Below are 24,099 nucleotides of genomic sequence, written 5' to 3' on the forward strand. Positions count from 1 at the left end.
ATCACTTGAGCGTAGGAGGTCAAGGCTGCAGTGAGTTGTGATCGCACCACTGCACTCCAGCCTGGGTGACAGAGCAAGACCATCTCAAAACAAATAATAATTATTAATTAAAAAGAAAAAAGCTGAGCGTGGTGGCATACGTCTGTAGTCCTAGCTACCTGAAAGACTGGGGTGAGAGAATCACTTGAACCCAGGAGCTCAAGGCTGCAGTGGGCTATGACTGCCCACTGCACTCCAGCCTAAGTGACTGAGCAAGGCCCTCTTTTTCTTCTTTTTTTTTTTTTGACCTGGAGGCTCACTATACAGCCCAGGCTGGAGTACAGTGGTGTGATCTCAGCTCACTGCAACCTCCACCTCCCGGGCTCAAGCAATTCTCCTGCCTCAGCCTCCCCAGTATCTGGGATTACAGGTGTGCACCACCACACCTGGCTAATTTTTGTATTTTTATAGAGATGGGGTTTCACCATGTTGGCCAGCTGGTCTCAAACTCCTGACCTCAAGTGATCTACCCACCTTGGCCTCCCAAAGTGCTGGGATTACAGGTGTAAGCCACTGCACCTGGGCAAGGCCCTGTCTCTTTTAAATCTAAAAAAAGAAAGAAAATAAATTTAAAGGAAAGTTCTAGTTAAAAAATAAATTGAGGCCAGGCGCAGTGACTCATACCTGTAATCACAGCACTTTGGGAGGCTGAGGCGGGTGGATCACCTGAGGTCAGAAGTTCAAGACCACCCTGGCCAACATGGTGAAACCCCGTCTCTACTAAAAATACAAAAATTAGCTGGGCGTGGTGGCGCATACCTGTAGTCCCAGCTACTCAGGAGGCTGAGGCAGGAGAATTGCTTGAACCTGGGAGGTGGCAGTTGCAGTAAGCCAAGATCACACCACTGCACTCCAGCCTGGGTGACAGAGCGAGACTCCGTCTCAAGAAAAAACAAAATAAAATAAATTGAGGGCAGGCACAGTGGCTCACACCTGTAATTCCAACACTTTGGGAGGCCAAGGCAAGAGGATGGCTTGAGGCCAGGAGTTCAAGACCAGCCTGGACAACATAGCGAGACCTGTCTCTAAAAAATACTAAAAATTAGCCTGTAGTTCCAGGTTCTCAGGAGGCTGAGGTGGGAGGATCACTTGAGCTTGGAAGGTTGAGGCTGCAGTGAGTTGTGATCACACCACTGAACTCAGCCTAGGCAACAGAGTGAGAGACCCTGTCTGGAAGGAACGAGGGAAATAATTAAATGGTTTTGAATATTTTTAATGTACAGAATCAGGATTCCAGTAAACCATCATGGGTTCTTTAACTCACTAGAATGTACTATAGATGGACACACAGAATTTAAAAGGTGAGATTAGCTCAGGCAACCATTCTTCATTCAACATGTATTTGATTGAGCACGCCTGTTCATCACCACCAAATGATCTTATCACCTTTGAACTTCAGAGACCAAAGGACCAATTCAGTCCCCAGAAGGAAACCAGGCTAAGTGCTATTTCTCTTCCATGAGTGGAGTCTCAGCACCAAGGTGAGGTGTGGGGTCTATCCCAGCCTAAGTCTCTCCTGAAGAAACTGAGGCTGTGAGGGTTGAAGGGACCTGCCAGAGCCCACAGTACGGACCCAGAAGGAGGGAACACAGGGCTCTGAGTCACCATGCAGCACTGTGCAAAGACATCCATATGGAATATATGCCGCCTCAGATAACAGTACAGAACTTTCTAAACTCACTCTGGAAGATCCCTAGATCCTTACAAATTCTTGCAAAGTTTACGTCTTAAGCTTAAAACAACTCTTAAAGTTGGAAACCTAAAATGTACTTCTGAGTTAAAAAACTAAAACTAAATCTGGCCTACTAGGGCTTACCTACTGAGAATGCCCACCTCACACAAAGCCAAGGCTCAGGCTCTGGGCAAGGCTGGCCCTCGGGTGCCAACTGCGGGTCTTGAGTTTTGTTAGATCTGAAGCTCAACATTATCAGCTCACTTGGGTGAACAGGATCTGGAGTAACTGGGTCTACTCAACAAATTCTCAGAAACTAACTTATAAGTCAGGGCACCTGTTTATTAATTTACAAGGAGAAATGAATCCACTAAAAGAACCAGCAAAAGCAGACTCATGAGACAGTGGCCTCTACTTGGGGACCAAAGTAAATAGTATGGCTATACCTTCCAGCTGCGTTCTCCATGCAAAACATTGAGCTCAGTATTACTCTGGAGAAAGTGCTAAAAAGTCTATAAGGAAGAAAGGGAAGAACATTTAGTCACACTGAGCAATACCCAGCATGTCTCTGCTACAGGGTTCAGGCATTTTCATTTGTGCAAATTATTTAACCCTTATGAATAAACTACAAGGTGGGTTTATCTAATAAAACAAAACTGCCTCTGAACAAAGATGTTTAAAGTATTACAAAAAGGCCTAGGTATCCTTAAGGCCAACATTCAGTACATCTCATGAGTATTCACTATGCGCCAGACACTGGGGCTGTAGGAGCCACCGTCCCTGCCCCCAGGGAACCCCCAGTCTAAAGAGGGAGACAGACAAACTGCAACTGCACAGCCACATGAGGGCCCAGCAGGAATGAGGGAAAATGACTGGAAGAGGCACCAAACTCAGTGCTCGGGTCTGAGAAGACAGTGGAACCTGGAGCGATGATTTTGTCCAGCTGGACAGTGATAGGCTATAGTCCCAGAATGACACCTGCCATCCCTCATAAATCACACTGCCAAAGGTGCACATCGGAGGCACTACGACAAATCCCCTCCTACAAGCTCCATGACAACTCCTCTGTGGACACCCACATTGCAGCCCTGCCTATCTGAATTTCCACAAACTTCCAGCACTCCCTGCAGTGCCAGTTGACAGATTTTTTTTTTTTTAAGTGCTTTGGTGCCTACCAATGGAAAAAGGACCTTTCCTCGGTGCTGGAGAAGCCTAAATGATGAGTATGGCATAGCCGGTGTGCATCCGCATCTCAGGACACAGCTAATTTCTTTCTTTCTTTTTTTTTTTTTGAGTCGGAGTTTCACTCTGTCACCCAGGCTGGAGTTCAGTGGCACAATCTCGGCTGACTGCAACCTCCACCTCCCGGGTTCAAGTGATTCTCCTGCCTCAGCCTCCCAAATAGCTGGGATTACAGGCGCGTGCCACCACACCCGGCAAATTTTTTGTATTTTTAGTATAGACGGGGTTTCACCATGTTAGCCAGAGTGGTCTAGATCTCCTGACCTCCTGATCTGCCCACCTCCACCTCCCAAAGTGCCGGGATTACAGGCGTAAGCCACTGCACCCGACTGATAAAGCGAATTTCAAGGGGAACCAGAGCTCTGCCCACTACTGCCTGTTTGCTTCAGTGAGAAAGGCACAGGCACCTTAGTGCCCACAGGAGGCCACACTGGGGGTGGCCAGGATCCATGCTGGTGGGGTCTTAAGCAGCACCCCACTCGTGTTGCAGGCTTTGTGGATGCAATCCCAGCTTTGGGTGCTCTCTTGCTTGACCATCTCCCTACATCATTTTTCAACCAAGCTCTTGGGTCCCAACTGACCACAAATCCATAGGAAAATTACTTCTCCCTGGAAGATGTAAAACCTGTGGCTTCTTCTTCCTTGAGTCAAGATGGATGAATGCAACAACCTATACACCCCACCTGGATGGGACGGCACTTCTCCTCCATACACGCCCCCTGCCACAGGGTCTCAGACCAGGAAGCCAACAAATGAACCCTCCACCCACCCCATCATCCCAAAGCAGGGGTCATGGAGACTGGGCTACCCTAGCTCACAATGGGCAAGCCCTGGGAAGCAGCCATGAAAGCCACCCACAGGGGACTCACACCATCATTCTAAGTGGCGCTTTCTGCACTGGACTTGCACCTACCTCATTCTCCATGGAATACCCTGTGTGAAATTCTGTTTGAGGAATTTCTTTGGAGAGATTCTGGTTCCTCCTCCTCTGCCGATAGCTACTATGCATTCTCTATTCACTTCTGAATTTGTTGAAAAATATGGCCAGATGTTAGCCCTCCCTCTGAAAAAAACATGACTGAACAGGAAGACCAGAAACCACAGCTTCCTTCTGCAAAGCCACTGAAGCTGTTTACAATTTTTTAAAAGTTTAAAAAGCAGGCAGCACCCAGAAACTGTTGCCAAAATCCAAAGTCTGCATGCACAAAAAGACAAAGTAAACCAGCTCATTTTCCCTACTTCCCACAGCACGCGAACCCCACAGACAGCCTCCCTGCATTTCCAGCAGAAACTCTGCAGTCAACGGAAGGACATTAATCTGGAAGTCCACCATTCTGCACATTCAAATGCCAAAGCTAAACAAGCAGACAGAAAGCACTGTGAGGGTCTACCCTTTCCTGGAGACAACAGGCCGTGCTGTTGGTGAAGACCCACGGTACCCGCCTCATACGAAGGGTGGAAATACGTGACAAGGCTGTTCCAGTCACCCTGTTTGCAGTACTTGCTCAAAGCCAGCAAGATCTTTACAGAGATAACTCCATTCCCAGGTGGGGCTTGGGCAGGGCACACCAGGCTCTAAGGGTCCTCAGCCTACAAGTGCCTCTACCTGACTCCAGGACTCATGGGTTTGTGTCAGCAGCACTTTGAAATTAAACAGGGTGCCTCTGGGCAAGCTCACTTCTTCAAGGCAAATTTCCTAATCTAGAAAAGCAGAAGTTGGATCTGTTGCTGGTGAAGGCTCTTAGAACTCTGAAAATTCCAGAATGGCTTGCAAAAAGGGAAGGCTACTTAATTAAATATTCTGGTTGGCTGGGTGCGGTGGCTCATGTCCGTAATCCCAGCACTTTAGGAGGCCGAGGCAGGTGGACCACCTGAGGTAAGAAGTTCGAGACCAGCCTAGCCAACACGGTGAAACCCCATCTCTACTAAAAACAGAAAAATTAGCCGGGCGTGGTGGTGGGCACCTGTTATCCCAGCTACTTGGGAGGCTAAGGCAGGAGAATTACTTGAACCTGGGAGACAGAAGTTCCAGTAAGTCAAGATAGCACCATTGCACTCCATCCTGGGTGACAGAGTGAGACTCCATCTCAAAAAAAAAAAAAAAAAAAAAAATCTGGTTAGAGTGACTATATTCACAGATCAATAAATAAACATAACAATTACAATATAATTTTTTAAATATTAGGTTGAACCAAATCAAAGTGATTTTCAACAGTGTTTTGGCTATAAAAATGGTACTCTCATACAGTTCTATTTCATTAACCTGTAACAAATAAAGTTTAATATTTCTTGATTCTGAAAAGACTGACTGCTTCAGAATAACAATTTAGTGCTTCAATTATTATTCCATATACCACAGATGTAGAAACTGTCATAAAGCTGGAAAAGCAACATTAGAATAGATTTGAGTCAATATCCGGTATTAACTGGACTGTCACTTTCTGTCTTTAAAAACCAGAGTAGAGTCACAATTTCAGATTGCTCCTTTCTAAAAGTTGCCTATACAGGGCAGAACCAGCTGACCCTGACCTTCAGGCAGGCTCAAAGGGAAAAAGGCAAACCAGGAGTGAGATACAGAAAGAGGTGCCACTCAGCTGAGCAGCCTCACCTCTATTTTGGCTACTGCAGGGAGGGGAAGGGTTCCAGGGAAATAGACATGACTAAAAAGAAAACCCACATGCGGCCGGGCGCGGTGGCTCAAGCCTGTAATCCCAGCACTTTGGGAGGCCGAGGCGGGCGGATCACGAGGTCAGGAGATCGAGACCATCCTGGCTAACACGGTGAAACCCTGTCTCTACTAAAAATACAAAAAATTAGCCGGGCGTGTTGGCGGGCGCCTGTAGTCCCAGCTCCTCGGGAGGCTGAGGCAGGAGAATGGCCTGAACCCGGGAGGCGGAGCTTGCAGTGAGCCGAGATCGCGCCACTGCACTCCAGCCTGGGTGACACAGCAAGACTCCGTCTCAAAAAAAAAAAAAAAAAAAAGAAAACCCACATGCTCTGAACACTAGTCAACCCCAACCTTCCCTCACAAACACAGTGATCCCCACGGTCAGCATGAGAGAGAAAAGCCAAAGAGCAAATGGGAAGAGAAAGGCACAGGAACCTACATTCTAGCTAGTATACTTAGAGACACTTGAGAAGAACTGCATCCATAAAATAAGACTAGACAGCTATGAAAAAGAGAAAACGGCGCGGTGGCTCATGCCTGTAATCCCAGCACTTTGGAAGGCTGAGGTGGGCAGATCACCTGAGGTCGGAAGTTTGAGACCAGGCTGTCCAACAAGGAGAAACCCCGTCTCTACTAAAAACACAAAATTAGCCGGGCGTGATGGCGCATGCCTGTAATCTCAGCTATTCGGGAGGCTGAAGCATGAGAATCACTTGAACCCAGGAGGCGGAGGTTGTGGTGAGCTGAGATCACGCCATTGCACTCCAGCCTGAGCAACAAGATTGAAACTCCGTCTCAAAAAAAAAATAAAAAGAGAGAACACAGAACAAGAAATATATCTTAGAAATTACAAATATGACTGCCAAAATAAAAAATTCATAGAATAATAACAAGGACATAGTGGAGAGCCCAACGAATGATGTGAAGAAGAACTGCAGGGTTGGCCAATGCCTGCCTGCTGCTGATGGCCACAGCTGCAAATGTTTTACAGATGAACATTTGCCACCAATTCGATAAAGGGAATCACCAACTTTGAACCCTGATTAAGCAAAATGTTAGCCCCCAAAAAGAATTCCATTCTCAGTAGTAGAACCACATTACAAAAAATTGTACTCAATTATTATACCTTGAATTTCATCAATAAAAAATTTATGAAAATTTGCTTTCTCTCTTATATAAGTACCTACTTAATGGCCTCAATTTTGCCCCTTGGCCCACACAGCCTAAAATATTTACTATCTGGTCCTTTACATGAAGTTTGCCAACCCTGTCTTAGAACATAAAGTGAAAAAGTAAAAAGTTTAATGTGAGAAAAATTAAAGGCCACAGAAGCCAGGTCCATCGAGGCTAACAGTTTCCTAAGAGGAGAATAAGAGCAGGCAGAATCAAAGAGGGACACAAATATCAGAAGACAACAATGATGAACTCAATTTTATGGACAAAAAAAGCACACTAACAAGTAGGCTGAATGTAAGAGACAAACCTAAACACTTAAGACTCATTTCATAAAACTGCAGAATTTCAAGAGAATCTTAAAAGTTTCCAATAAGAAAATGCAAAAAAAAGTACCTGTAAAAGCAGTAAGACTCAGATCACCATCAGTTGTATCATGATAAATGGGAATATGGTAATCCCTTTAAAATTCTGTGGGGAAATTAATTTAAATCTGGAAGTTAACTTAAAACCAAACTGTCAATCAAGGTGCAAAATAGTTATTTTCACACCTGCAGTGCCTTGGGATCTTTACACTCCAAAAACCCCCTTTTGAAAAACATACTAGAGGATATAATCCCAGCAAAAGGAGGAGGATCCAAGAGAGAAAAAGATGTGGACTCCAAGAAACGGTGGAACCAACCCAGGACGCAGAGAAATCCCAGGGTGACAATGACAGTGTTCAGCAAGCAAAGGAAAATCTAGAAGATTCCATTATGTAAACTAAAAGCCTAGAAGTTCTTGACAATAAAAACATGTTTCTTGGGCCTTGACTAAGGCCTGGCCTGGACATGCAGAGATGAAACTCCACAATGCCTACGGGTAATCATTTAATGTTTGACTGACTGCTGAATGGTGATGCCAGAAGTTATCATCAGCTGAAGAGGCTTTCCTGAACATTATAATCAGCTGAAGAGACTTTGCTGAACTGGCTACTCAGAAATCCAAAAAGTCCACACTTTAGATGTAAGGAAAACACCCAGAACTAAATTCAAAACTGATACAGAGGCCGGGTGCGGTGGCTCATGCCTGTAGTCCCAGCACTTCGGGAGGCCGAGGCGGGAGGATCACCTGATGTTGGGAGTTGGAGACCAGACTGACCAGCATGGAGAAACCCCGACTCTACTAAAAATACAAAATTAGCCAGGCATGGTGGCACATGTCTGTAACCCCAGCTACTAGGGAGACTGAGGCAGGAGGATCGCTTGAACCTGGGAGGCGGAGGTTGCAGTGAGGCGAGATCACGCCACTGCACTCCAGCCTGGGCAACAAGAGCAAAATTCTGTCTCAAAAAAAAAAAAAAAAAACAGCTGGGCGCGGTGGCTCACGCCTGTAATCCCAGCCCTTCGGGAGGCTGAGGCAGGTGGATCACCTGAGGTCAGGAGTTCAAGACCAGCTTGACCAACATGGTGAAACACCGTCTGTACTAAAAATACAAAATTAGCCGGGTGTGGTGGCGCATGCCTGTAATCCCAGCTACTTGGGAGGCTGAGGAAGGAGAATCACTTGAACCCAGGAGGCGGAGGTTGCAGTGAGCCGAGATTGTGCCACTGCACTCCCGCCTGGGTGACAGGGTGAGATTCCATCTCAAAATTAAAACAAACAAACAAACAAACAAACAAAAACTGATACAGAGCTATCAAAATAATGACTAAACAAAGATGCACAGGACAAAAAAAAAAAAAAAAAAGATTTCCCAGTAATCTCACTGGCTACCATAATAAAACTGAACCTCATTCACAATAACAAGGCATTCTCTAGAAACAGGCTGAGTAAACTCTACCACACAGGCAAGTCACCTGTTTTTGTAAATAAACTGGGGTTTTCTTGTGTTTTTTTTTTGTTGTTGTTGTTGTTGTTTTTGTTTTTTGAGACGGAGCCTCGCTCTGTCACCCAGGCTGGAGTGCAGTGGTACGATCTCAGCTCACTGCAACCTCCACCTCCCAGGTTCAAGAGATTCTCCTGCCTCAGGCTTCCAAGTAACTGGGATTACAGATGCGCGCCACCACACCCGGCTAATTTTTGTATTTTTAGTAGAGACGGGGTTTCGCCATGTTGGCCAGGCTGGTCTCCAACCCCTGACCTCACGTGATCCACCCTCCTCGGCTTCCCAAAGTGCTGGGATTACAGGCGTGAGCCACTGCGCCCAGCCGTAAATAAAGTTTTATTAGAACATTTGAAAAAAGAAGTTTGGGCCGGGCATGGTTCTCACTTATAAGTGGGAGCTAAACTATGGGTACACAAAGGCATACAGAGTGATATAATGGACACTGGAGACTTAGAAAGGGAGAAAGTGGGAGGGAGGTGAGGGATGAAAAATTATCTACTGGATACAATGTACACTCTTTGGGTGATGGGTACACTAAAAGACCAGACTTGCAGGGTGAGGTGGCTCATGCCTGTAATCCCAGGACTTTGGGAGGCCGAGGTTGGTGGATCACTTGAGCTCAGGAGTTCGAGACCAACCTGGCCAACATGGTGAAACACCATCTCTATCAAAAATATAAAAATTAGCCAGGCATGGTGGTGGGCACCTGTAATCCCAGCTACTCGAGAGGCTGAGGTAAGAGAATCGCTTGAGGCCGGGAGGCGGAGGTTGCAGTGAGCCGAGATCCTGCCACTGAACTCCAGCCTGGGCAACAGAATGAGACTCTGTCTCAAAAAATAAAACAAAATAAAAGCCAGACTTCATCACTATACAATTCACCCATGTAACCAAAAACCACTTGTCCCCCAAAAGCTATTGAAATTTTTTTTAATTTAATGTTTCTTTTGAAAGAAAAAAGAAAAGCCATTTATCAGAAACTCTAAAGAAAAGGCCGGGCGCGGTGGCTCATGCCTGTAATCCCAGCACTTTGGGAGGCTAAGGCGGGCAGATCACGAGGTCAGGAGATCGAGACCATCCTGGCTAACATGGTGAAACCCCGTCTCTACTAAAAATACAAAAAATTAGCCGGGCACGGTGGCAGGCGCCTGTAGTCCCAGCTACTAGGGAGGCTGAGGCAGGAGAATGGCGTGAACCTGGGAGGTGGAGTTTGCAGTGAGCCGAGATCGCATCACTGCACTCCACCCCAGCCTGGGCAACAGAGCGAGACTCCATCTCAAAAAAAAAAAAAAAAAAGTTGGTCCAAAAAAAAAATAATGATCCCCACATGAAACATACTAAAATGTGGCCTAATTCTGAACACCAACCACAGCACAGATCAACAGTCTCCATTTGTTCTCACTGCTTGACATTCACCTTCCAAAGTACAGATTTTGTGGCAAAAAGCTACATCCCCTCACTTACTGTAACCACACTATTTGACATACAATCAGACTACAATAAAGTTCTAGGTGTGCTCACTGCTATTGGATTGTCATTGTTTCTAGGTCTTTTCCATGCAGATAGCTAAGAAATACATGACAGCTCTAATTCAAAATGAATCTAGCAAAATTTTTCCTTAAGTTCTTTAACTTTATACTTGTATCCTTTAAATTCTTGCATGAAAAAAGGGTTGCTACCGGCCGGGCGCGGTGGCTCACGCTTGTAATCCCAGCACTTTGGGAGGCCGAGGCGGGCGGATCACAAGGTCAGGAGATCGAGACCACGGTGAAACCCCGTCTCTACTAAAAAATACAGAAAATTAGCCGGGCGTGGTGGCGGGCGCCTGTAGTCCCAGCTACTCGGAGAGGCTGAGGCAGGAGAATGGCGTGAACCCGGGACGCGGAGCTTGCAGTGAGCCGAGATTGCGTCACTGCACTCCAGCCTGGGCGAAAGAGCAAGACTCCGTCTCAAAAAAAAAAAAAAAAAAAAAAAAAAAAAAAAAAAAGGGTTGCTACCTACATGGTTGATTTCACATGCCACTAATGAATCACAACCCACAGTGTGCAAAACTGTGAGAAGACAGCTTCAACAGCTCTTTGTCACAGCCATGCAAGGCAACAGCAGAAACAGACTCCACCTTCCTTCCCTCTCTCATCCCGTCCCCTCTCCTCCCCTCCTCCTCCTCCCTGGCTCATCCTCCCCTGCCCCATTCTCCTCCTCAGCTCCTCCTCCTACTCCCCTGCCTCATCTCACTCACTCTGCAAACCGCACTTCCAAAGGCATACCCAGGGGACAGAGAGATGGTGCTTGACGTATAGTTTTATTTATTTATTATTATTATTATTTTTTTTGAGAAGGAGCCTCGCCCTGTCGCCCAGATTGGAGTGCAGTGGCACGATCTCAGCTCACTGCAACCTCTACCTTCCGGGTTCAAGCAATTCTCCCTGTCTCAGCTTCCTGAGTAGCTGGGATTACAGGCATGTGTCACCATGCCTGGCTAATTTTTGTATTTTTAGTAGAGACGGGGGTTTTACCATGTTGGCCAAGCTGGTCTTGAACTCCTGACCTCAGGTGATCTGCCCGCCTCGGCCTCCCAAAGTGCTGAGATTACAGGCGTGAGCCACCGTGCCAGCCTACTTATTATTTTTTTTTATTTTTTAGAGACAGGGTCTCGCTCCATCACCCAGGCTGCAGTGCAGTGGCACAATTATGGCTCACTGCATTCTCTAACTCCTAGGCTCAAGCCATTCTCCCACCTCAGCCTCATGAGTAGGCTGGGACTACAGGCACGTCGCCACACCTGGCTTTGGTGCAACAGCTTTAAATCCACCTGACCTCTGCCTTCTGACACAGCACTCGATGTTCTCGACCTCATGAGCACTAAGACCACCCTCAGACAGTGAGGGAGATTCAGGCAGGCAGTGACAGCTCCCCAAAAAGCTCTTTACACAGTGGGCACTAAGCAAGTGTTTGAAATAAATACCAAGGTAATAAGACTGTATTATTACTGCAAACACAGAAAAGCATACACAAACAGAAAAGCAACGTGAAAGACTCTAATAATACTTGTTTCTAGTGGGTGTGATTTTTTTCATATAATATATTTTGCTACTTTCTTCTGAGATATAAATTTTTTTTTTTTTTTTTTTTTTGAGACCGAGTCTTGCTCTGTCCCCCAGGCTGGAGTGCAGTGGCGCGATCTCGGCTCACTGCAAGCTCCGCCTCCCGGGTTCACGCCATTCTCCTGCCTCAGCCTCCCGAGTAGCTGGGACTACAGGCGCCCGCCAACACGCCCGGCTAATTTTTTGTATTTTTAGTAGAGACAGGGTTTCACCGTGTTAGCCAGGATGGTCTCGATCTCCTGACGTCGTGATCCGCCCACCTCGGCCTCCCAAAGTGCTGGGATTACAGGCTTGAGCCACCGCGCCCGGCCTAAATGTATTTTTTAGTAAGAAAACTAACAAGTTCATTTTGGAAAATACTAAAAATTTTTAGCAAATACCACTTTCACCTAATAAAAATTGTTCTCGAGAGGTGGGTAAAGAAAAAAAGAATAAACCTTGGTTCTACTATAGAGAACAATTTGTTAACATCTACTAAAATTACAAATGCACATATGCTTTCCCAGCAACTGCATTTTCGGGAATTAATCCTACAGATGCATTACATACGTGACAGGTTAGAAAATTAATTGCTTCATTATTTGTTAAGCAAAATGACAACCTAAAAGTCCATAGGAGGGCTACTGTTTAAATATAGTAGCCCACAGATAAAAATGCCATTCCACCCTAAAGAAGAATAAAGAAACTATATATCTATAATGAAAGAGCTCCAAAACACACTGTCAAGAAAAAATAAACCCAAAGAAGTTCTTATTCCCTTAAGAGAGAAGTAGACTGTATCAAAATAACTTTCTCACAGACTGAGATTATGAACTCGAGATAAAATGTGAAAAACAATCTTCTAAAGACACTGGAGACAAACAAGAAATAAAAAAGCTTGGAATTTATATGACCCTTGAAAGAAGGGAACATCACTGGGCAAGATCCACTTTCATATTGCTTTACTCCTGAGAGTGCGCCCCAGTCTGAGAGGAATGGAGCAGAGAAAAAAAAGGTGCAATTTTATTGGCCTGACAGGTTAAAGGAGGATTTGAGACTGCTAAAGAAGCTGGAAATTGAGAGGGAAATATAGGAAAAGAGGAACCCACTAAAAAAGGAACCAAAGTCTGAGTATAAGGTCCCCTCAAATCTTTAGCTGAACCCTGAACTGTGTAAGGGGGGCTGAGACTCCCACAAGCCCAGAAAGGACACGATAGCTTGAAGGTTGAAGGAGCTGAGCTGATGGCTGGGCGCGGGAGCTCATGCCTATAATCCCAGCACTTTGGGCGGCCACGGCAGGAAGATCACTTGAAGTCAGGAGTTTGAAACCAGCCTGGGCAACATAGTGAGACCCCATTTCTAAAAAAATAAAAATTAGCCAGATAGTGCATGCCTGTAGTCCTAGCTACTTGGGAGGCTAAGGTAGGAGAATTGCTTGAGCCCAGAAGTTTAAGGTCAGAGTAAACTACGATCACACCACTGCACTCCAACCTGGGTGACAGAGCAAGATCCATCTCAAAAAAAAAAAGCTGAGATTTTAGCTCTCCCTAGCTGCAGGGTAGATAAGAGTTTGGAGTCCAAGTCCTGCCAAGTTAGAGGGGCTTAATAAGCACCTTAAACACTTGAGACTATCCATTTGAAACCCCACAAGCGCCACATCTCAGGAGTAAAACGTACATTCCAGGACTAAGAGATTTACCCTAAGAGTAAGGACAAAGATCAAAACTGATCTACCAAAACAAAGTATAAAACCCAGCCAGGTGCGGTGGCTCATTCCTGTAATCCCAGCACTTTCGGAGGCGGAGGCAGGAAGATGGCTTGAGGCCAGGAGTTCAAGACCAGCCTGAGCAACATACTGAGATTCCATCTATATTAAAAAAATTTTTTTCATTAGCCGGGCACAGTGGTGCATGCCTGTAGTCCCGGCTACTCAGGAGGCTGAGGCAGGAGAATCACTTGAACCCGGGAGGCGGAGGCTGCAAGGTTGCAGTGAGCCGAGATCACGCCACAGCACTCCAGCCTGGCCGACAGAGTGAGACCCTATCTCAAAAAAAAAAAAAAGGCCAGGCGCAGTGGCTTACGCCTGTAATCCCAACACTTTGGGAGGCCGAGGCAGGCGGATCATCTGAGGTCAGGAGTTCCAGACCAGCCTGGTCAACATGGCAAAACCACATTTCTATTAAAAATACAAAAATTAGCCTGGCATGGTGGTGCATGCCTGTAATCCCAGCTACTTGGGAGGCTGATGCAGGAGAATCACTTGAATCTGGGAGGCGGAGGTTGCAGTGAGCCGAGATTGCACTACTGCACTCCAGCCTGGCGACAGAGTAAGACTCCATCTCAAAAAAAAAAAAAAAAAAAAAATTCTTAAAACTGTCAAATAAAAGACATTCAATACAACAAAAATGAAAAATGACAGGTAACTTCTCAAGAGAAAAAATGGATACCAGAAGACAATGAGTCTTCATCTTTAAAATACTGAAAGAAGCTGGGCATGGTGGCTCATGCCTTGGGAGGCTCAGGCGGGCAGATCACTGGAGGTCAGGAGTTGAAGACCAGCCCCATCAACACGGTGAAACCCCATCTCTGCTAAAAATACAAAAAAAATTAGCTGGGCATGGTGGTATGTCCCTATAATCACAGCTGCTCAGGAGGCTAAGGCAGAAGAATCACTTGAACCCAGGAGGAAGAGGTTGCAGTGAGCAAGATCACGCCACTGCACTCCAGCCCAGGTGACAAAGCGAGACTCCGTCTCAAAATAAATAAATAAATAAATAAAAATGCTGAAAGAAAACAGTCAACCTAGAATTCTACATCCTGTAAAACAGAGGTCCCCAACCCCCAGGCCACAGACTGGTCTGGGTCCATGGCCTGTTAGGAACCAGGCTGCACACAGCAGGAGGTGAGCGGAGGAGGGCCAGCGAGCATTACCACCTGAGCCCCGCCTCCTGTGAGATCAGTGGCTGCATTAGATTCTCACAGGAGCACAAACCCTGAACTGTGTGTTGGAGGGATCTAGGTTATGCGCTCCCTACGAGAATCTAATGCCTGATGATCTGATATGGAACAGTTTATCCCAAAACCTTTTCCCCACTTTGGTCTATGAAAAAACTGTCTTCCACGAAACCGGTCCCTGGTGCCAAAAAGGTTGGGGACTGCTGCTGTAAAACTATCCTTCAAAAATGAAGATGAAATGAAGGTATTTTCAGATAATAAAAGGTGAAACAATGTGTCAGACCTACACCAGGAAAAATTCTAAGCAAGGTCTTCAGGCGAATAACTAAAAATAAAATCCTAAGCACCCCAACTGACTGAACAAAGCCTGTTTTGGTCCCAGCCATGACAAGATGGCTTGGGACACACCTCATTATATTCCCTCCCTTTTGTAGTTCAGGCACAACTGACCAGCATTAATGTTAAAATAGAGACCACAAAACTGACAGAATGGACTCTGTGGCAATAAAATACCAAATTGCATGTGTTCATGAAGATCATGGGGAAAAAAACATACCAAATTACAAACAAGACCTATGACCATGCCAGGTAAGGATTCAGCCACACAGTCTGACTCTTCAAGATCAACTCTGTTCTAACTGCCACAAGGTTCTTCTTTTTCTCTAGCAGCCAAACAAGCACTGTCCTGGATAAGCAATAGGAAAACAACTGCAGCTCACCACCAGATGCCAACTGACCTCCTGTTCCACAAGCCAAAACTATAGCTGTGACTGGATAAGAGACTGCCTTCAGTAACTCTCTCCTGACAAGAAGACCACCAGCCATAGACTGGTTCTAGCCAGTTTACAGAGGCTGTGCACTTGAGTGCCCTGTCTCCTTGCTTCACCTTTTGAGCTATGGGGCCTGAATATAATGTTGTCTCCACCTCAAAGTGAACACAGAATGCAAAGAACATACCTGTCTGGAAAAAATAACTGTCAGATACTACGCTTAGTACCTGGGTGGTGAAATAATCTATACACCAAATCCTCATGACAAGTTTACCTATATAACAAACCTGCACATGTACCCCTGAACCTAAAAGTTCTTTTAAAAATGTATGTTTGGGCCAGATGCAGTGGCTCACATCTGTAATCCCAGCACTTTGGGAGGCTGAGGTGGGTGGATCACGAGGTCAGATCGAGACCATCCTGGCTAACATGGTGAAACCCCATCTCTCCTAAAAATACAAAAAAAATTAGCCAGGTGAGGTGGCTCACACCTGTAATCCTAGCACTTTGGAAGGCCGAGGCAGTCAGATCACTTGAGGCCAGGAGCTAGAGATCAGCCTGGTCAACATGGTGAAACCCCATCTCTACCAAAAATACAAAAATTAGCCAGGCGTGGTGGTAGGCACCTGTAATCCCAGCTACTCGGGAGGCTGAGGCAGGAGAATCGCTTGAACCTGGGAGGCGGAGATTGCAGTGAGCCAAGATCGCGCCACTGCACTCCAGCCTGGGCGACAGAGCAAGACTCCACCTCAAAAAAAAAAAAAAAGGAAAAAAAAAAGATGCATGTTTGGGCCAGGCACGGTGGCTCATGCCTGTAATCCAGCACTTTGGGAGGCTGAGGCGGGTGGATCACCTGAGGTCAGGAGTTCAAGACCAGCCTGACCAATATGATGAAACCCCGACTCTACTAAAAATACAAAAATTAGCCAGGCCTGGTGGCATGCGCCAGTAATCCCAGCTACTCAGGAGGCTGAGACAGGACAATCGCTTGAACCCGGGAGGCGGAGGTTGCAGTGAGCCAAGATTGTGCCATTGCACTCCAGCCTGGGCAACAAGAGTGAAACTCTGTTTTAAAAATAAAATAAAATAAAATAAAATAAATTGCATGTCTGTTCAGTACACATGCATCAGGACCCCCTCCATGAATATTCATAACTCCACCTATAACCTGTTGAATATATATACTTGGTCAACCCATTCAGCACAAATTCCTGTTCCAACCCCTCCTCGTCTGAAGTGCCTACCTTTCAGGCTCTGCCAAAGGTTACGCTTCCCAGCCTGTGGGATGGAGAGCCTACAGGCTGCAACTCTTTCTAAGAAATAAAGTATCCTTTCCAAATATGTACATTTCTTGAATTTTAAGTTGATAAAGCCAAAGGTAAATTATGCCAGATGGAAATTTTCCAGAGGAAATAAAAGTGCTAAAAATGATAAACAGAGGGATAAACAGAAAAGATCAATTTTCTTTCTTTTCTTCAGTCTTTTAAAAATGTCAAATTGTGCCAGGTGTGGTGGCCCACGCCTGTAATCCCAGCACTTTGGGAGGCCGAGGCAGGCGGATCACGAGGTCAAGAGATCGAGACCATCCTGGCTAACACAGTGAAACCCTGTCTCTACTAAAAATACAAAAAATTAGCTGGGCGAGGTGGCAGGCGCTTGTAGTCCCAGCTACTCAGGAGGCTGAGGCAGGAGAATGGCGTGAACCCTGGGAGGCGGAGCCTGCAGTGAGCCGAAATCGCGCCACTGCACTCCAGCCTGGGCGACAGCGAGACTCCATCTCAAAAAAAAAAAAAAAAGTCAAATTGTGGCTTTCGGATGGGGGGGTGGGGGCAGTATCAGTCTGTCAAGCTGAAAAGGGCAGAATGCCCAAGGCCCAGCAGTGGGTCAGCATGCATGTCAAGGACAAGATGGGAAGCATGTCCAGAGATGAGCTCTCTAACTGGCTTTTTATCCTATGTCTTCTCATTATCCCTGCCCCTTCATCAGGGCCACGCTTAAGTAACCAGGATGTCCTGGGCCAGCTCTGGACTGGCACACATGCCATAGGATTAGAGAAGGTATGTCTGGGACCAACTCTGGCTCAACATGCAAGACATGGGGAAAATTGAGATACCCGGGGCCCAGCTTAAGCCAATGTGTTCAGCAGGGCACAGGAACATGTTGGTCAGGGCTGAGCTGTGTAACTCACCTTTACCCTTTTTTCATCCTCACCTCTCCCTCCCTTTCATCAAACCCAAGCTTTTGGTCAGTGAATCCAGGAAGGGGAAGGGGAAGGGAATATTTCTTAGTTCAGCTTTAGGACAGCATGCCCAGCAGCAAACTGTGGGGAGGGAACAGCAGCATGTCTTCAGCTGAGTTTGGCTAGCACAGCTAGGAGTGTTAACCTATAGGGAGACTGAGCAAAAAAGCAAATACACTTAAGAAAACAGGAACCAGATTTCTCACCGTTGGAAACGCAAGGTATAAATGTGGAAAGGGGTAAGACTGGAATAAATTCTGTGTAATGGACTGGAATTAGAGGTATCAGTGTGAACCCTAATACATAAATAGATCCAGAAAAATATCTATTTGGTTTCCAAATACCATTTCCACTAAAAGCAAGGAGGACTCCTTGGACAACTGTCTGGTTCCAGGGCTGGGACAGGGAAGAATAAGATTAGCTGAAACACCTTGTTTTAGCGAATGTAAGAAAGTGTTCAAAGAATGACAAGGGCTTGTCGAAAAGACGCCAGATGCACAACATGAATATTCTTGGTGCTATTGAACTGTACACTTAAAAATGGTTAAGACTGGCCAGGCACAGTGGCTCACGCCTGTAATTCCAGCACTTTGGAAGGCTGAGATGGGCGGATCATCCGAGGTCAGGAGTTCACGGCCAGCCTGGCCGACATGGCGAAACCCCGTCTCTAATAAAAATTCAAAAATTAAGGCCGGGCGCGGTGGCTCAAGCCTGTAATCCCAGCACTTTGGGAGGCCGAGGCGGGTGGATCATGAGGTCAGGAGATCGAGACCATCCTGGCTAACACGGTGAAACCCCGTCTCTACTAAAAAATACAAAAAAATTAGCCGGGCGTGTTGGCGGGCGCCTGTGGTCCCAGCTACTCGGGAGGCTGAGGCAGGAGAATGGCGTGAACCCAGGAGGTGGAGGTTGCGGTGAGCCGAGATCGCGCCACCGCACTCCAGCCTGGGGGACAGAGAAAGACTCCGTCTCAAAAAAAAAAAAAAAAAAAAAAAAATTCAAAAATTAGCCGGGCTTGGTGGTGCACGCCTGTAATCCCAGCTACTGTGGAGGCTGAGGCAGGAGAATCGCTTAAACCCAGGAGGCGGAGATTGGAGTGAGTCAAGATGGCGCCATTGCACTCCAGCCTGGGTGATAGAGCAAGACTCCATCTCAAAAAAAAAAAAAAAAAGGTTAAGACTGGCCAGGAGTTGTAGCTCATCCTGTAATTCCAGCACTTTGGGAGGCCGAGGTGGGAGGACAGCTTGAGCCCAGGAGTTCAAGACTAGCGTGGGCAACATGGCCAGAATAAAAAGGTTAAGATAGTAAGTTTTGTTATGCGTTTGCTTTTTTACTGCAATTAAAAATTAAGATAGGCCAGGCGCGGTGGTTCATGCCTGTAATCCCAGCACTTTGGGAGGCCAAGGTGGGTGGATCACGAGGTCAGGAGTTCGAGACCAGCCTGGCCAACATGGTGAAACCCCATCTCTACTAAAAATACAAAAATTAGACGGGAGTGGTGGCGGGCGCCTGAAATCCCAGCTGCTCAGGAGGCTGAGGCAGAAGAATCGCTTGAACCTGGGAGTTAGAGGTTGCAATGAGCCAAGATCGTGCCACTGCACTCCGACCTGGGCAACAAAGCAAGACACCATCTCAAAAAAAGTAATAATAATTAAAAAAAATAAAAATACAAATAAAACAGACCAGAGCCAGCTTAAAGTGTTTCCCACTGGCTGAGTTTGGGACAATTTGAGCTTCAAAATAAATAAGGATACTAGAGGACTACAGTCTTGTAAGTAAAATAAGAATAAATAAGAACTTTAAAATGAAGAAACTTGGCAAGACTATCTTAACCAAGTAACCACAGTTAACAACACCAACATGGGACAAATCGACATTATTTTCCCTGATACAATGCAATGAGAATACATCATCTGTGTGGCAGTCCTACCGAAAACACATAAAGTCATGAGAAAAAAACAGACCCAACTGAGAGACATCCTACTAACTGATCTGTAATCTTCAAAAATATCAATCATGAAAGACAAGAAAAGACTAGGAACCATTTCAAGTTCAAAGAGCCTAAAGAGACATGCAAACCAAATGCAACACATGATCCTGAATCTATAAAATCTATGGATCCTAGAACTATATAAAACAAAGTATCATAACAATCAGCAAGTCTGAGTGGAGTCATGAATTACGAAGCAAGATCAAATGAATGTCAATTTCCTGATTTTAATGATGTCAGAATGGTGTGGTTAGAGTGTCCTTGTACCAAGGAAGGTACAGTTGATGTGTTAAAGGGTCATGGGGCATTATGTCTACAATTTATTCTTAATGGTTCAGAAATGTTAACACTTGAGGGATCTGGGTGGAAGGTGTATGAGGGCTCTGTGTACTCTGTATATACTCTGTGTGCTTTAAATCTACTACGTATATATAATTAAATCATTTCAATATAAAAAGGTGAAAAGTCGATTGTTTAAAGCAAAAAAAAATCTAATGTAAGATTTATAACATGTATAGAAAAAAATACAGGCCAAAAGTGTGCAAAAAACAGGAGGGAGTACAAATGGAATGATACTGCTGATAGGTTCTTTTTTTTTTTTTTTTTTTGAGACGGAGTCTCGCTCTGTCGCCCAGGCTGGAGTGCAGTGGTGCTATCTCGGCTCACTGCGAGCTCCACCTCCCAGGTTCACGCCATTCCCCTGCCTCAGCCTCCCGAGTAGCTGGGACTATAGGCGCCCGCCACCACACCCGGCTATTTTTTGTATTTTTAGTAGAGACGGGGTTTCACCTTGTTAGCCAGGATGGTCTCGATCTCCTGACCTCGCGATCCGCCTGCCTCGGCCTCCCAAAGTGCTGGGATTACAGGCGTGAGCCACAGCGCCCGGCCTGCTGATATGTTCCTACACTGTACAAGAAAGAAATGATATTAATGGATGGTAATCTGTGACAAGACATGGATATATATAGCAATATCTAGAGGAGTTACAGCAAAAAAGCCAGTAGCAATAGTACAGAGTTAAAAATACTCAAAAAGGAGAAACAAAGAAGAAAGCACAAAGGGAAAGAGAAAACAAATACCAAAATGATAGACTTTAACACAATGACATCAATTATGTAAACTTCACAATTAAAAGGCAGAAACTATCAGACTAGATAAAAAAGCAAGCTATAACAAAATGCTCTTTATAAAGCATGCAGTTTAAAACTCCAGACTTGTTGAAAGACACACACCATGCAAACATGCAGCATAAGAAAGTGGGGTAGCCAGGCGTGGCTGGCTCAAGCCTGTAACCCCAGCTTCTTGGGAGGCTGAGGAAGATCACTGAGGTCAGGAGTTTGAGACTACCTGGGTAACGTAGTGAGACCCCATCTCTAAAAAAAAAAAAATAAGCCAGGCATGGTGGTGCACACCTGTACTCCCAGCTACCTGGGGGGCTGAGGCAGAAAATCACTTGAGCCCAGGAGTTCCAGGCTGCAGTGAGTTATGATCATACTACTGCTCTCCAGCCTCGGTGACAGAGCGAGACTCTTTGGCAGTTGCTAAAGTCCCTAAAGCAAAAAATAGAACATGGTGTGGCTATATTAATATCAGACAAGAGATTGGGACAAGAAGTCTTACTAGAAATAAAGATGGTCATTTCATAATGAAAAAGATTCATTTCAATAAGACATCATGGGCTAGGAGCAGTGGCTCACGCCTGTAATCCCAGCACTTTGGGAGGCTGAGGTGGGTGGATCACCTGAGGTCAGGAGTGCAAGACCAGGCTGGCTAACATGGCAAAACCCCATCTCTACTAAAAATACAAAAATTAGCCGAGCATGGTGGTGCATGCCTGTAATTCTAGCTACTCGGAAGGCTGAGACAGGAGAATCACTTGAACCCAGGAGGTGGAGGTTGCAGTGAGCCAAGATCGCACCACTACACTGCAGCCTGGGCAAGAGAGAAAGACTCCATCTCAAAAAAAAAAAAAAAAAAAAGACATTATTATCCTAAATGTGTATGTACTTAACAACAGAGCTTCAAAATACACGAAGCCAAAATTAACTAAAGGGAAAAACAAATCCAAAATAATAACTAGAGAACTTAACACCCTCTCTCTCAATAACTGACAGAATTAGCTGGATGCAGTGGCTCATGCCTGTAATCCCAGCACTCTGGGAGGCCAAGATGGCTTTAGGCCAGGTGTTCAAGACCACTCTGGACAACATACTATAATACTGATACTCTACAAAAACTTTTTAAAAAGTTAGCCAGGGCAGGGCACGATGGCTCACACCTATAATCTCAGCACTTTGAGAGGCCGAGGCAGGCAGATCACTTGAGATCAAGAATTTGAGATCAGCCTGGCCAACATGTTGAAACCTCATCTCTACTAAAAATGCAAAAATTAGCCAGGCATAGTGGTGGGCACCAGTAATCTCAGCTACTTGGGAGGCTGAGGTAGTAGAATTGATTGAAACCGGGAGGCAGAGGTTGCAGTGAGCCAAGATCACGCCACTGCACCCCAGCCTGGGCAACAGAGTGAGACTCCATCTCAGTAAATAAATAAATAAATACAGCAACCATTATAAAATAAAAAAATAAATTTTTTAAAAAATTAGCTGGGCTGGGTGCAGTGGCTCACACCTATAATCCCAGCACTTTGGGAGGCCAAGGCGGCTGGATCACCTGAGGTCAGGAGTTCGAGAGCAGCCTGGCCAACATGGTGAAACCCCGTCTCTACTAAAAATACAAAAATCAGCCGGGTGTGGTGGCGGGTGCCTGTAATCCCAGCTCCCGGGGAGGCTGAGGCATGAGAATCGCTAGAACTTGGGAGGCAGAGATCACAGTGAGCTGAGATCGTGCCATTGCACTCCAACCTGGGCAACAAGAGTGAGACTCTGTCTCAAAAAAAAAAAAAAAATTTAGCTGGGCATAGTGGCACACACCTATGGTCCTAACTACTTGGGAGGTTGAGGCATGAGAACTGCAGGAGGTTGAGGCATGAGAACTGCAGGAGGTTGAGGTTATACTGAGCTCTGATTGCACCACTACACTCCAGCCTGGGTTACGGAATGAGACCCTATCTCTGGAAAGAGAAAAAAACAAAGAATTAGTAGACAAAAATTTAGCAGAAAGTTTGGCAGTGTCTTATAAAGTTAAACATATAGTTCCCATAAAATTCAGCAATTCCATTATTAGGTATTTACCCAAAAGAAATAAAAATATGTTCACATAATGACTCATTCACAAATGTTCACAGCAGCTTTTTCAAAATACAAAGTAGACTGGGAGGCCACGGCAACTGTATCACCTGAGGTCAGGGGTTCGAGACCAGCCTGGCCAATGTGGTGAAACCCCGTCTCTACTAAAAATACAAAAATTAGCCAGGCATCGTGGCAGGCGCCTATCATCCCAGCTACTCAGGAGGCTGAGGCAGGAGAATCACTTGAACCCAGGAGGCAGAGGTTGCAGTGAGCCGAGATCACACCATTGCGTTCTAGTCTGGGTGACAAGAGCAAAACTCCATCTCAAAATATATATACAAACTAGAAAGAAACTAAATCTCCAACAAATGAATAAACAAATCACAACATAAACATACAACAAAATATTACCCAGCAACTGAAACATGCAGCAATATATGGATAAATCTCAAAAACATTATGCTGAGTACAGTGATCCCTGCACAACAGAATGTATACTGTATGAATCTATCTGTATGAAGTTCTAGAATGAACAAAACTAACCTATGGTGGAAGAAAATCACAACAGTAGTACCTTGGGGGAAGGACTTTCTAAGGAGCATAAGGGAATTTTCCCAGTGATGGTAAGTAATGTTTTATTTCTTAGTAGGGGTTTCAGTTACATAGGAGTATGCATTTGTCAAAATTTAGCTAATATTCACTGAAGATCTGTATATTTGGCCAGGACCAGTGGCTCATGCCTTAATACCAACACTTTGGCAGGCCAAGACAGAAGGATTGCTTAAGCCCAGGAATTCAAGACCAGCCTGGGCAACACAGCGAGACCTCGTCTCTACAATAAATAAAAAAATTAGCTGGGCATGGTGACAAACCCATTTAGTCCTAGCTACTCAGGAGGCTGGGGTGGGAGGATCACTTGAGTCTGGGAAGTCAAGGCTGCAATGTGCCGTGATTGCACCACTGCACTCTAGCCTCTGTGACAGAGTGAGACTGTTTAAAAAAAAAAAAAAAAAGTTTGTATTTCATTGTTACATTTTACATCAAAAGAAAACTGTAAGCAAATATTGAACTCTCATTAATGACACGCATGCTAATGTATTTAGATCAAAGTGAAACAACGTCTGCAATTTATTGAGGAATGCATCAGAAAAATAAAATGAGTTGATGGGCAGGTACAGTGATAAACAGATGCTAGATATGGGATAAAACAAGTATA

General features: G+C 45.3%; 1 protein-coding gene across 9 annotated transcripts in view; it reads right to left on the reverse strand.

Moving 5' to 3' along the window:
* Positions 1-24,099, reverse strand: part of CCM2 (CCM2 scaffold protein) — a 79,691-nt gene that overhangs the window by 46,392 nt on the left and 9,200 nt on the right. Inside the window, exon 1 of one of the 9 annotated variants that reach the window (XM_055293229.2) lies at positions 3,867-4,034. The exons of 5 other annotated variants lie outside the window; for them this stretch is intronic. In XM_055293229.2, the coding sequence (XP_055149204.1) occupies positions 3,867-3,962 (96 nt within the window). In that variant the 5' untranslated portion in view covers positions 3,963-4,034. Of the gene's footprint in view, positions 1-3,866; positions 4,035-24,099 lie in introns of those variants that run through there. 3 more of the 9 variants (XM_055293227.2, XM_055293232.2, XM_063608960.1) reach the window with 3 other exon arrangements.

This window comes from Symphalangus syndactylus, chromosome 9 (assembly GCF_028878055.3).
Source record: "Symphalangus syndactylus isolate Jambi chromosome 9, NHGRI_mSymSyn1-v2.1_pri, whole genome shotgun sequence".
Classification (NCBI taxonomy): Eukaryota; Metazoa; Chordata; class Mammalia; order Primates; family Hylobatidae; genus Symphalangus; species Symphalangus syndactylus.